Source organism: Eriocheir sinensis, chromosome 16 (genome assembly GCF_024679095.1).
Source record: "Eriocheir sinensis breed Jianghai 21 chromosome 16, ASM2467909v1, whole genome shotgun sequence".
NCBI lineage: Eukaryota > Metazoa > Arthropoda > Malacostraca > Decapoda > Varunidae > Eriocheir > Eriocheir sinensis.
The window spans coordinates 11,467,771-11,482,888 of record NC_066524.1 but is presented as its reverse complement, the minus strand read 5'-3'; the positions used below and the strand labels follow the sequence as shown (position 1 = coordinate 11,482,888).

At 42.7% G+C, this 15,118-nt stretch overlaps 1 protein-coding gene across 1 annotated transcript in view; it reads left to right on the top strand.

Annotated features, from left to right (window-relative positions):
• Positions 1 to 14,680, top strand: part of LOC126999297 (fat-like cadherin-related tumor suppressor homolog) — a gene marked incomplete at its 5' end in the record, with an annotated part of 56,795 nt that extends 42,115 nt beyond the window's left edge. The window contains 6 exon segments of the mRNA XM_050861730.1: positions 420 to 623; positions 2,468 to 2,855; positions 4,701 to 4,817; positions 7,309 to 7,476; positions 9,190 to 9,373; positions 13,980 to 14,680. Of these exon segments, the coding sequence (XP_050717687.1) occupies positions 420 to 623; positions 2,468 to 2,855; positions 4,701 to 4,817; positions 7,309 to 7,476; positions 9,190 to 9,373; positions 13,980 to 14,385 (1,467 nt within the window).
• Positions 14,681 to 15,118: the final 438 nt, after the last annotated feature.

Genomic DNA, 15,118 nt, shown 5'->3' with positions numbered 1-15,118 from the left:
CCCATCAACTTCATTCACTCTCAGACCACTAACAGAACATCCCGTTCCCCATCACTAACAAAGCTCAGGCCCCCATCATCTTCCTCTCCCATCACTGCTCTCTGTTCCTCATCACTAACGTCGATGATCAAGTCCCATCAACTCTTTTTACCACCCATCACCCCCGTCATTGTTCCTTTTCCCCATCGCTATCCACACAGCATCAATTCCCCGTCAACGCCTTCTGCTTTCAAATCACAAACGTCCATCCGAAATTGACCTCTCTTTTGGCTACTCTTTACTTTTCGTGGGAGCAGCGACTGGCGGGCTTTTTTTCCTTTTTTTTCTACGCCTTCTTTTTGTTGCCCTTGAGTTGCTTCCTGTGCTGTATAAAAAAAAAAAATTCCGTCACCCCCATCATCATTCTCTCGTCTCCCCAGATCATCTACATTGTCATTGGCATCGTGGCCGTCATCATCCTCGGCCTCATCATCGTCCTGGCCATGCACTGCCGGGAGCGCCGAGCCTCGCGCCGTCGCCAGCTCCTCGAACAGACCAACCACGTCATCCTCAAGCCCAAGAACACCGACAACCACAACATTTATAAGCGAAATTCAAAAATGAGTAACTTGGAAGCCTCCCAGGTAAAGGTGAATTCTTTTCCTTTTGTATATTGATTTTTTTGTATACTTAATTAGCACCCACCCTGAGACCTGAGTGCTGTGTGGCGTGTGCTGTTTGGAGTGTGTGTGTGTGTGTGCGAGTGCGTGCGTGTGTGTGTGTTTGCTGTAAAGGCTAATTAGGCAGTAGTCTTAACTAATGTATATCTTTCAGAAGTGGTTAATTAGTTGCTAGTAGAAGCTCTATAAGGAACCAAAGAATAATAAAGAGGAGTAATCAAAAGGCTTTAAAAAGGAATAAAAAGAAAGTTGCTGTTACTAAAATATGTATCAGAGGTGATTATGTAGGAGTGAAAACTTTTATGGAAACAAAAATGAATATACAAATCAATAAAGGCTTGAAAATATGAAATAAACTTGTAGTGCTGTGAGGAATGGTTAGGAAAGAGTCTAAATTAAAATACATCTTTCATCTGTGCTTTATACTGATGTGGAAAATTTTAAAGAAAGCAATAATTTGAATAAACCACAAAAAAGGTATAAAAAAGAAAGATAAAAATTTGAGCAAAGGATAATGATAACAGAGCCTTAACCCGGTAGCAGCGGGGATCATGTTTCTTAATGGTCCCTCCAAGTGAGAAAAATGAGAAAAAATAACCCCTCACACAAACCATTTCATAATATATATCAAAGCATTTGTCATCAGATTATGTATCATATGTTTTGGGGGGTTTATATCATGGCACAAATTTGGCCCGTCGCTGCCACACAGTAAAGCAACAAATTTGGCCCGTCGCTGCTACCGGGTGAAAGAAAAAATAAAAAAGATATAAAAGAGAAGAGATAAAAATTTGAGCAAAGGATAATGATAACGTAGCCTTAACTAAAACACCTTTCAACTGTGATTATGCATTACTGTGGAATTGTGGAAATTTAAATAGACCAAGAAAAGATATCAAAGAAAACAAAGATTGGAATTTGAATGAAGGATAATAAGAAAGTAACCTTAACTAAAATGCATCTTGTTGCAGTGAATTATACTCTGTTGGAAACTTATGACAAAGCAGAAATCTGAATAACGTGAAAAAAGAGGTAAACAAAAAAAGAAAGGGAGATCAAAATGTGACTAAAGGATAACATTGTAGTATTAACTAAAGCACATCTTTCTGCAGTTGTGGAAAATTTTCAGAAAGAATTTTTAAGAAAGCAGAAACTTAACTAAAGCAAAAAAAGCAAATTCTTAATCTCCACACACACTGCATACGCTTTGTCTCCACTTTTCCGTAGTCTTGGCAACATTTCCCCACGTGAGAACACCTCCGCCAGTAGTCACGGCTAGCGTTGCTTCTTCACACCACCTCACCGTACCTGCATTTAGTTATTAGTTCTTTGGTTACCACTAGAAGCTGTGCATGTGTCATTCTTGGCTTCAAGGATTTATTTTCAACTTGCATTTCCATTAGTTTTTGAAGTGTTTTGAGTGGAGTTTAGTTGTGTTTCTAGAGTGCAACACTAACATTCAGGTGACTCATCAAGGTTCAAGGTGACCCTCAGTCCCTCTCTTACCCAAGCCCTGGCCGGCCGCTGGAGGCTGCTGCGCCCCCCTCAGGAGCACATTACTCACACTCCAGTGTCCACTGCTGTGTGTGTGTGTGTGTGTGTGTGTGTGTGTGTGTGTGTGTGTGTGTGTGTGTGAGTGTGTGTGACATGGTGGAGTGAGTAATGGTGCTCCTGAGGGACAAGCAGCAGTGGTCCATTCTTTGGTAGAGACAATATTTTGATGGCTTCCCTTCCCTCCGAGCAGCCGGCCATGTGCTGAGTGTTGTGTGGCTGTGCCTGACTGTTGTGTTGGCTTGTATGTGTTGCAGAATCCGCACGGTTGCACGCCTCGCCCCGACTCCTACCCCACTAGTCCTAGCGAACCCGCCTACATGCCGCTAAACAACTTTGACACCATCCGTAGCTACGGCTCCGCCGGGGACGAGCTTGAAAACCTTCCCCAATACTCCCGGGAGTTTGTCCAAAACATATCCAAGCCCAACAGCCTCTATCACCACCACACACCCCAGATTAACCCCCTGGGCACCCTCCGGGGCTCCACCCTGGGCTCCACGGTGAGCTCCACGCTGGGCTCGGCATTGTGCTCCCCCGGCACGGCCACTCCGGCCGACGCGGACAGCTTACATAAGCCCTGGAAGGATGCCCTTGCCCATAACTTGAAGGACACCTACTATGAGAATAACAAGATACAGAATGGTTTGTATCACCTCCTCTTGTAGCGCCCCGCCGCGGCGCACCTGCCTGCCCACCAGTCTTTGCCTCACCACTTGTTGACAACTTACTCAGTTCTCAAAACAAACTCAGTTTTTCCAAAAAGTTTTTGATTTGTTTCAACAGTTCATCTTAATCTTTGGTTATGATTTGTTGTTTGTGTTACTCATTTTTACAAATCAAAGTTAAGTTTTCCAAAATAGGTTTTACTTTATTTCAGTTTTTTTTCTCTCGTCACTGACCTAAGATGATGATTCTTTATCTTTTATCAAATTTATCACCACTACTCCTGCACGTCACACTCATTACCCTTCACCCTCTTCAACACAACCCTCAACTCTTTCCCAACTGCCACAGGTCACACAGGAACAACACAACTCCCTCCCAACTACTGGAGGACACACCACAGTAACACAACCCTCTCTGTGTGATGAATAAAACTTTTTTTTTCTTACCTATAATAATGCCTCTGAAAGAAGTATTGACTTCCCTTTCCTTCACCGTGAGCCTCCTGTCACACAGTATCAGCCACACTACTGACCACACAGTGGATGTCAGGTTCTGCTCCTCAACCTCCCAAAACATGCTAGTCTCTATGACTGATCTGCTCCCACACCCCTCACACAAGGATCTCCATAGTGCAGTGGTTAGTACTCTTGCCTCACAACTGAGAAGTCCTGGGTTCGATTCTCAGGCAGAGTGGATGAATGGGCAGTCTCCTATTATCTGTGCCCCCTGTCCACCCAACAGTGACTAAGTACCGGGCGTCAGTCGGATGTTGTGTCCTACCTCCCGGGTGTGTGTGGGTGTGAGGTTTCAGCCGTACCCAGAGATCCGTCACTTCTGAGCTTCAGTGTCAGTCAGGGAGGGTATTGGCTGGTGATCATGAGCAGCGTGTGATCAGACCATAGTTAATTACACATATTCAATTCATCCAATACTCTTTCACTCCAACAAGAGATGACGTCTATTCCTGTTAACCCGGTAGCAGCGGGGATCATGTTTCTTAATGGTCCCTCCAAGCGAGAAAAATGAGGAAAAATCACCCCTCACACAAACCATTTCATAATATATATCAAAGCATTTGTGATCAGATTATGTATTATCTATTTAGGGGGGTTTATATCATGGCACAAATTTGGCCTGTCGCTGCTACACGGTAAAGCCACAAATTTGGCCCGTCGCTGCTGCCGGGTTAAAAGTAAAGTTTAGCCCTTTTGCAGTTTCCATCTCATTCATCACTCTTCCTTCCTTGTCAGGTACTCAGTGGTACACTTCTATAAATATATTTTTTTATGAACTATCACTCACGTTCCTGGTAGGTGTAATGTTCCACCTCTTAGTTCTCTCAACACAACCTCTCTCCACCTTGTTTCTGCTCCACTCTTTATTCTTGCACTGCCTCCATCACTCTTCCATCCACATGAGAGAAAACTTATTCCCATTTGATATATAGTTCCGCCTCTATTCACTCTAAACACAACTTCTCCACCTTGTTTCCTCTCCACCCTTCAGTGTTCTGGCTCCTTCGTTACGCTTCCTCCCATGTCAGGCACTCTTTGGTACACTTCATTAAACATTCCTATTCCACCTCAACCCTCAATCCTTCCCAGCAGACATAAAGCTCAACCCCTTTGTAGTCTCAACATGCCCTTTCTCCATTTTATTTCCACTCCTCACTCCTCCATTGCTCTTATTCAAGATGTAAAGTTCCACCTCAGAGCAATCTAAACACACCCTTTCTCCACCTTAATTTCCCCTCCGCCCTCCACTCCTCCGCCTCCTCCCTCACGCTTCCCCCTATGTAAGGCGACCATCTTCTCCCGGCAGATGTAAAGTTCCGCCACGGTGAGTACATGAGCCTCAAGAAGTTAAGTGTTGACAGCGGCGGCAGCACCAGGGACGACGCCAGTGTGCGTTCCGGTGCCTCGGTGGACGACTTGCCAGGTGAGGGTCAAGTGGCGGGAAGGGCGATGGGCGGTGTGGGGTCAGGAAGGGCGGAGTGATAGTTGTTGTAATTCTCTTTTCTCTCTCTCGGCATGTTAGATTTTGGTGTGTTTTTTTGGCCATGATTTTTATATTTTCTTATTTTTTTTGTTTTTTTTGTGTGTGTTTTTTTTTTTTTAGGGTTGTTGTGCCGTTTTGTTTTGTTTTTATTTTGCTCATCTTAGAGTTTCACAATTGGCATGAGTCTAGTTTTATTATATGTCTACATACCATTCACTTTTCTCTTTCATATGCACTGAAATGAATTTACTATATCACTCTTTTACACACGGCTGTTTTTATGCATGACTCTGTGTGTGTGCGTGTGCGTGTGTGTGTGTGTGTGTGTGTGTGTGTGTGTGTGTGTGTGTGTGTGTGTTTCTCTTTTGCCTGATGTTTCATATTTCTGTCTTGCCGAGCGGTGGTGAAGTGTGTGCGCCAAGCTGGGTTTTTATTCAATTTTTTTTTTTTTTTTTTTTTTTTTTTTTTTTTTTTTAACAAAGACAGCTCAAGGGCACAAAAAAAGGAAACAATAATAAAAAAAAGCCCGCTACTCGCTGCTCCTAAAAAAAAAGAATCAAAAGAGATGGCCGAAAGAGAGGTCAATTTCGGGAGGAGAAGCTTACTGGTCAAAATATAAACCACAATACACATGAGCTCACCGACAGAATAAGATCATGAAAACAAACACAAGCACACGTTAAGGAAATACAAAAACGACATCTAACGGAGCTGCTCGTGTCAATTTCTTCTTAAAGCTTTTGCATATCGTCACCTTCGTAAACAAACCCCATTAGTCATTATTTTCTACTTTTCAGGAAATTGGAAAAAAATATCATTGTCATTTGGCTTCACAGTTAGGCAGAAATGAAAAGGCCAATTCTAGAACACTCAAACCCTGAATGACAAAGGCAACTATACAAAAATGGGCGTCACATTGAAATGCCATAATTTGCTCTTCGCTACGCTCCAACACGACCACCGCGTGTAACGAAACACACAAGAAATTAATCCAGACAAGGAAAGGTTTTGCCGGCGCCAGGATCAAACCCGTGTCCAGCGAGACGGGAGAGCCACTCCTTAACCAGTCGGCCAAAGAGGTACACCCCTGGCAGAGAGAGTTATGGGAGGCTCGCCCATCAGGCTTAGTCGCCGCGGCACTACAACATGATGGAAATTTGATGTAGACAAAAACCTGAAAATCACTGAAAAATGACTTAGGCATTTATTTTATGAGGGTGACGATATATTAGTCTTGCAGAAGGAAGGAAAGTAACAAGAATAAAGCCATATATATAAATCAGTTTGTGTTACCATGAGAGACATATATGGAGTTCACAATAGAAAAAAAAACTAAGAAAATATGAGAATAGAAATATAAATGAGCTCCCCATGTTGTTTTTCACATAAGCTTGCTGGCTGTGCTGAGAGAAGGGAGAAAATGAGGTTTTAAGATCTAATGCCAAATCTGATCAGCTGTATCCGTGTTGCCGTGAAAACCTGTAAAACACACAATAAGCCACATTGATAAGTTGTCCTCTATCATGTTACTCTTAGATACCAAGAATATATGCTGGATGACAAAGAATTAAAATATCTCTAAATGTATGAGAGGCGAGTGTGTGTGTGTGTGTGTATTTACCTAGTTGTATTTACCTAGTTGTGACATACGGGAAAAGAGCTACACTCGTGCCGTCCCGTCTCCATATCCTCTCTTATCCAACTTTTCCTGAATATCATGACTGTTTCTTGCACAAACCACCTCTTTCTTCAGTCTGTTCCATAGCTCAATGCTTCTGTTTGGGAAGCTAAACTTTTTCACATCTCTCCTACACATGGTCGCCCTCAACTTCTTTCCATGTCCTCTTGTTTCTCTCTTGTTCCACACACACAGGTCCTCTCTGTCCAGATTCTCCACCCCACTCGCCACCCTGTACACCGCTATCAGGTCTCCTCTTTCTCTTCTTCTCTCCAGGGTTGTGAGCCCCATGCTATTAAGTCTCTCCTCTTAAGTCCGATCCCTAAGTTCTGATACCATCTTAGTTGCCACTCTCTGCACTCTTTCCAGCTTTCTTATGTTCTTCTTTTTGTGAGGAGACCAGACCACTGCTGCATACTCCAACCTTGGCCTTATCATTGTAACTATTATTTTCTTCATCATCTCCTCGTCCAAATACAAAGTGTGTGTGTGTGTGTGTGTGTGTGTGTGTGTGTGTGTGTGTGTGTGTTGAGGTGAATGCCATACCAAAATAAATGTGAATGTGTCAATCCTCAGCCTTTGACAATGTTCAGTGTTTCATAAGTGTACCTTCAACCTTAACAACACTGACTAGCCTTCACTTCACCATAAAAATAACAAACAACACAATTTTCTAAGCCCTTCCTTTAGCCTCAGCCGGGCCCAAACTAACACTCGCTTTGTTTGTGCGTGCGTGTGTGCGTGGGGCGGCAGGCTACCACTGGGATTGTTCAGACTGGGCCAGACCCTCCCAGAATCCACTGCCTAACATCATGGAGGTGCCCGGAGGAGAAGTGAGGGACTCCTCGTCCTACCACTCCAACGAGTCCAACGAGTCTGTGGTGGTGGAGGCAACCAAGACCCAGCCACTCCTTCCCCCAGGTGAGGGTGGTGGCAGTGGTGGTGTGGTGGTGTGGTGGTGATTAAGGAGGAGGAGTTTGAGGATGCTGGTAATGAGGTTAGGTGGTGGTGAGGTGGTGATAAAAGAGGAGTAAGAGGAGGAGGAGGTTGTTAAAAGGGTTAGGTTGTTGGTAAGAGTGAGGAGAAGAAGGAAGAAGATGCTGCTGATAAGGTTAGATTGTTGTTAGTGATGGTGGTGGTGATCATAGCTGGGCACGATAACAGAAAACCTTATTCCCGATAACCAATAACTGATAATGGAAAACCTTATCGGTGATAACCGATATTTGTTAACTGGAGACACAAATATAGGCGATAACTGATAACCGATACCCGATATAAATCCACAATTCCGATACTAGCTAGTGATAAGTCCGATAGGCGAAAACGATACTATATTCATATTTCAAATAAAAAACATAGATGGTTATCGCTAGTTTGTTTACAGAAGTCACGAAGATACTGATATATATTTAAATAAGTAGCGGATGGCAGATAACCCGATTTTGTTATCAGTGATAAAGTATCGCGATAACTTATCGCGATAACGCCCAGCTATGGTGGTGATCATGCTGGTGGTGGAAGAAGATGCTGCTGATAAGGTTAGATTGTTGTTAGTGATGGTGGTGATAATCATGCTGGTGGTGGAAGAAGATACTGTTAGAGAAGAAGGAGAAGAAGCAGGAGGAATGACAGGGAGCGGAGGAGTTTGTCAGTGGTGGTGGAGGCCCCTTCATACCCTCTTCCTGCTTCTTAGTGTTCTAGTTTTTGTTCTTAAAAGTATGTTCCTGGAGTGTCCTTCCATCCTGAGTCTACATGTAGGTTTTTGTGTTGGCTAACCCTCTTTGACCTCCCTAATTTAGTATATGTATTAAGCTTTTTGTGTTTACTAATGTACGTTGATAGCTTTTTAGACTTCTTAATTGAGCTCAAACCTATTTTATTAAGGAGTGTGACAGGAGTTCATTGTGATTCAGGAAGTTGAAGAAATATTGTTTGCTAAATTCATGCAATCCTTAATAGTTTGCCTTCATACTCTGAGTTTTTTCTTAACCCAATACCAGCGACGGGCCATATTTTTGCCATGATATAAACCCCCCCAAAAAAATAGAAGATGCATAAACTGATCACAAATACGTTGATATATATTATGAAATGGTTTGCGTGTGATGATTTTTTCTCATTTTTCTCACTTATAGGGGCCTGTAAGAAACATGATCCCCACAGCTACCGGGTTAATAGTTTGCCTTTATACTCCGAGTTTTCTGTATTTTCCTTCTTAAATCTTAGCTCATCTTCACCTTTTCTTGTACTCTTCCACAGTTTACTCTTACAATCCTAGTTTTCTCTTATTTTTCTCCTTAATTCTTAGCTCATCTTACTTTCTTTCCTTTGTCTTCTTCCATGTTTTCTCTTATCTTCCTTCTTACTTTGCTCACCCTTCATTCCTTCCCCTTGTACTTATAGACCTATTTCTCTCTTATTTTTCTCCCTAATCCATAGCTTACCTTTGTTTCCTTCCTTTTATCCTTCATTCCCCTCTGCCTCCCACCCTTCATGCCTCCCTGCCCCTTCCTACCCTTCCTTCTTTTGATCCTAGTTCTCTTTTTTTTCTAATTAATTTTTAGCTTGCCTTTGATATTCTTCTTTGTTCCTTTGCCTCCCCCATTAACCCCCTCCCCCCTCCCGCCACAGTCCAGGGCCCCGTGGACCCCGGGCGGGACATGGAGACACTGCCGGCGGATGAGCTGGTCAGCGAGTGCGACACAGAGTTTGAGTTGGAGTCCCGGCCGGACCTGGACACCTCACAGCTACTGGACCCCAACTCGGACGCCGGAGCCGAGTCCGACGCATCGCTCTTCACCCCGCAGCCCCACAGGTTAGTCTGCAGCCCTCGGATATTGTTGTTCGATTTATTTGGTGTATTATTTATTGTTTTTTTCATGTAATTGACTTTTTTTATTTTTTTATTTTATTTATTTTTTTTTTTTTTACAGTAAACAGTTCAAGGGCAAAAAAAAAAAAAAAAAAAAGGAAACGATAATGGAAAAAAAGCCCACTATTCATTGTATGTTTTATTTAATTATTATTTGGCGTGATTTTGTCGTGGATTTCAGTCCCTAGCTCAGCCATTATTTATTTAGTTAGCTATTTGTGTTCATTTATTTATCGCTATCACTATTTTACAGTCAAATAGGAAGGCAGAGAGGAGGAGGAGAATTTGTCAGGCGATCAGGATCGAGACTTTCCTCATCCTGGTGTCACTTCTGGCAATGACTCCAGAAGTCTGTGGTACTGGCCCATGCACGCAAAAGTTGACGGAAAAATGTATTTATTTTTACTAAGGTGATCTAAGTTTTCTATTATTTTCCTCCTTAATACTCAGCTTTTCCTCATTTTCCTCCCTCTGTACTCCTCCTTGGGTTGCCCTCACATTCCTTTCTTTCTCTTCTTTTCCTCCATTATTTCTGAGTGCATCAATACCCTAGGGGAGCTCCACGGTGTAGTGGTAAGCATGCCTAGACACAAGTCCACGGCTGGCTTCAATCTCGGCCCGGACAGTCAGCACCACCATTGCCAGATTGTCGTACTCAGAGCCTTGTATTTACCAGTTTCTGAGCCATAGCTATTGCCACAAAACACCAATAATTAACCATTTTAACAATAACTATATATGAAGGTAATTATCGGGGTCAAGGAGGCAGTTTTGGGGTCGGAAATCAGCAAACATAGGAGGCTGAGTACGACAATCTGGCAGCGTTGGTCAGCACCCTCGATCTCTCTCATGTTTGTTGATAAATGGGTGCCTGGATAAGCCTAGGGAAGACAACCCAGATGTCACACTTGCCCAGATGGATTTTGCCGCACTCGAAATTGACCTCTCTTTTGGCCACTCTTTGCTTTTGTCTGTTGTGGGAGCAGTGGGTAGTGGGCTTTTTTTTTTTTTCACACTTTTTGTTGCCCTTGAGCTGTCTTCTTTGTTGTAAAAAAAGAAAAAAAACAGCGATGGGTAGCGGGCTTTTTCTCTACTCTTTTTGTTGCCCTTGAGCTGTCTTCTTTGTTGTAAAAAAGAAAAAAAACAGCGATGGGTAGCGGGCTTTTTTTCTACTCTTTTTGTTGCCCTTGAGCTGTCTTCTTTGTTGTAAAAAAAAAACAGCGATGGGTAGCGGGCTTTTTCTCTACTCTTTTTGTTGCCCTTGAGCTGTCTTCTTTGTTGTAAAAAAAAAAACAGTGATGGGTTGCAGGCTTTTTTTTCTACACTCTTTTTGTTGCCCTTGAGCTGTCTTCTTTGTTGTAAAAAAAAAAACAGTGATGGGTTGCAGGCTTTTTTTTCTACACTCTTTTTGTTGCCCTTGAGCTGTCTTCTTTGTTGTAAAAAAAGAAAAAAAGCAGCGATGGGTAGCGGGCTTTTTCTCTACTCTTTTTGTTGCCCTTGAGCTGTCTTCTTTGTTGTAAAAAATAAATAAATAAATAAATAAAAACAGACTCAGGGGCCAAAAAGACGGAGATGAGTCTGAATGAAACGAGTGGCAGTGTATTGCTCCCCACCTTACCTTTTGCTGCCTTACCCTCGTCATTATTTGCTTACTTTTATTTATATTTCATTTTACATTTTTTTTTCGGTATCATAAATATGTCTTGATATAATTTAGTCTAGTTACATTATTTACATTATTTAATACATATAACTCTTTTTTGTGTATTTATCATAAGTGTACAGTCGCCCCTCAAATAGTACGGTTTCTAATAGTTTGGTTTTGGTTTTATACGGTTTGTCACGGAAGATCTTTAAGGATTTTTAAATTTCCTGCTTGTCGGGAAATTCAAAAATCCTAAAAAAATCTTAGAAAATCCACATAAAACCAAAACCGAGCTATTGGAAACCGTACTATTTGAGGGGCGACTGTATTTAGTAAGTTGCCTTATTTAATTGAAGCTCTTGTCAGATAATTTATTCATCAGTTTTCATGTGGATCAATGTTGAAGTCAGGAGAGAGTTCAGGTTTTTTTTTCTTTCCGAGGTGGCAACAGTAGCCTATTTATTGACCATTATAAGCCCCTCCACATCCCCCTCCCACCCACCCACCCCCACCTCAAAATTTGACACACACACCCGGGACACATTCACCTAACATCATCTGTAACACCCAGAGACTGTAGTGCTTCTGCCAGGTAATCCATCTCTCCTTGCTAAGTAACTGACTCTCTTTTATAAGTAATTGTCTCTTCCATTGTTTGTCAAGTAATTCAGCTCCTTGTATAAGTAATTCACTCTCTCTCTGCAAAGTAATTCAGCCTCTTGTATAAGTAATTCACTCTCTCTCTGCAAAGTTATTCAGCCCCTTGTATAAGTAATTCACTCTCTCTCTGCAAAGTTATTCAGCCCCTTGTATAAGTAATTCACTCTCTCTCTGCAAAGTTATTCAGCCCCTTGTATAAGTAATTCACTCTCTCTCTGCAAAGTTATTCAGCCCCTTGTATAAGTAATTCACTCTCTGCAAAGTAATTCAGCCCCTTGTATAAGTAATTCACTCTCTGCAAAGTAATTCAGCCCCTTGTATAAGTAATTCACTCTCTCTCTGCAAAGTAATTCAGCCCCTTGTATAAGTAATTCACTCTCTGCAAAGTAATTCAGCCCCTTGTATAAGTAATTCACTCTCTCTGCAAAGTAATTCAGCCCCTTGTATAAGTAATTCACTCTCCCCTTTATAAGTAATTCAGACCCTTGTATAAGTAATTCACTCTCTGCAAAGTAATTCACTCTCCCCTTTATAAGTAATTTCGCCCCTTGTATAAGTAATTCACTCTCCCCAGTAACATATTCTCCTTTTGTTGTTTCCCCTAAGACTGTAATGTATTCTCCCATTCTCCCTTTCACTCTGTCCCATAAGAAGCTGTTACAATTCTTTACACCCAAACAGACAAGACACTCAACAACAACTAACTTCTTTTATCGCATTGTTCCGACATTGCACTGACCTGAGAATGATGACCTCACCTCACTCACTTCAGTTGCTTGCATAATTTCACTTCAACAGAGCATCACTTACTAAGCCTTCAACAGTTTACATTAATCAAAGAAGACACAGCCACAATTATCTTCTTTTACTGCATTATTCACTGACTTGAGAATGGCAGTTAACAATTACTAGTCATTTTGGTTCGATGTTTCCACCACAGCAAAACCTCACCCGTGATGCCTTAACCTGGTAGCAGCAGGGATCATGTTTCTTAATGGTCCCTCCAAGCGAGAAAAATGAGAAAAAATTACCCCTCACACAAACTGTTTCATGATATATATCAAAGCATTTGTGATCAGATTATGTATCATCTATTTTGGGGGTTTATATCATGGCACAAATTTGGCCCGTCGCTGCTATACAGTAAAGCCACAAATTTGGCCCATCGCTGCTACCGGGTTAACTCAATCTTCAACAGTTTACATTTACTCAGACCTTGCAACAATGACCTAACTTCTCTTATTGCACTATTCACTGACCTGAGAATGGCACTTGCGACCAGTCATTTGAGGCATTCGGAGGAGAAGGGACGTAAGGGATAGAGTCTTTTTGTCTCTTAGTCAGCGCAGGGAAGGCAGGCAACACATTCCAGGAAGGACAAAGTATAAGTTGTAAGGGAAAACCAACACTCAGTACACCAAATACAATGTCGTTTTTCCCTAGCAACTTGTCTCTTGTTCTTCCTGTAATGTGTAGCTTGTCTTTCCCAGCGCTAACTAGAGAAAAAAATGGCATTGTTCTATTGCGATTTATTCCATGTAATTCACATCTAAGGCCAGGATCACACACACACCCGACTCACCTTTTAAAAGTTTCCAGGCTGTTCCACCCAACTAACTGCCTACTTAATAACCTTACCCAATGTGCCCAAAGGAATGAGATATTAACAGGTTACTTAGCTATACATTGAGGGTTTTCAGAACAGTTCCTTACACCCCTTCAAATCCCGATACCTCATTTCACCAACTTGAGTGTCTTTCGTATGACAAAGCATCTCTCACAAAGCCTTGACTCAGCTCTCCACACCCGCACACTCCTGCCATGCACACACACTTTGCCTCCACCACCTCCGCCACGCTCACACCGCCCCCTCAAGGCACGACAGACCAAGGGACGTCACGTGTTGCTTCTCTCCCTGCACTCCACCGCTCCTTTAAGAGTTGCCATTGGTTGCCTCACACACCCTGTTCCTTGGCCTACACTGACCTTTACGCACTGCCTAGAGACCTTTCACCCCCTCGCCCCTTCACCAGCACCACCTCTCTCCTCCTTGCATGATTTGATGTCTAGGTTTGAGTTTGCACCTCACGTCACTGTTGAGTTGCCAGTCTGTAAGAGTGAGGAAAGAGCTTTTGCACTGCTTCCTGAGCCCTACAGATGTGCTTGTGTCAGGGTGACGCTAGACTGGCTCGGCAGCCCACGACTCACCCACAAACATCTGTACACCAACATTTCTCTCTCCAGATACGAGACTCACCCCAACCAATACCTTCCACACTACCAAATTGGCAGTGAAACAGAGACTGAGGATGAGAGAAGCAAGCTCCTTAATTCCCTTGATAACCCTTACAGCGCCTCTTACCAGCCACAGCCAATCAGTCAGCTCCCTGAGGACCGCCACGGCGTCACATACTCCCCTTACCGCGTGCGTAGCAATCGCAGACACGACACAGTGAAGCGTTTCAGTGAGTTCGGCGGAGACATGTCCGTCATCTCCGGCGTGGACGATGAAGAGGAGGGGGCCTCCCTGTGGGGGGGCGCCGCCTCCAACACCTCCGCCTCAGACCTGGACAATGTCTGTGATATTGAGGACTCAGAAGTCAACTCAGAGTTTGAAATTGAAAATGACGATAAAGTCAACAAGAGGTAAATAACAAATGACATAAATAAATAATGAATGACGTGAAAATTTACACCGCAATGAAACAAGAGAAAAGTGCAAATGTTAAGTTACCAAAGCAATTGGTTGTGTGAGTTTGGACAGGAAATAGTTCCTTAATGGTGAATAAATCTGCGACCGATGGAAAAAAACAAAACAATGCAAGACTTGAGTATATGACGGCAACAGACTGGGAGAGGGACCTTGCCGGCCTGTGTTTCAGCTGCCATTCCCTAGTGCCTGTACGACAAGTGAATACTGTAATGTTTCTTACACTTTATATATCTTCCAGTGTGCCTCATATCCCAAGGTGTTCAGCAGTTCAAACCATGAATGTCTTTTTTTCATTTATTTTTAAGTGTGACAATGAGCTGCAGGTTCCTTGGGCTTAAGTGCCAATTTTTTATTTTAGTGGCAAAGAAGACCTCCGTGTTTCGACATGCCAGTCACTACGATAGACTCATCTACTTTTTAGCGTTGATCAAAACTCATCAGCCAAGGACGGACTGCTACTGACGGTGTCTCCTACAAACCTGTAGATTCTTAAGGTCTCTGGTGCTATTGCTAAAGACTAGACTCTGCCCAGCAAAGGCCAAGTTTTGCTGGAACAGAGTGACAAGTGTGTGTATGCAAGGATGTGTGTTTGTGTGTGTGTGTTTCTGAGTATATGCAAGTGTATGTGTGTGTGCGTGTGTCTGGGGGAGTGTGGGTGTAAATAAAACAA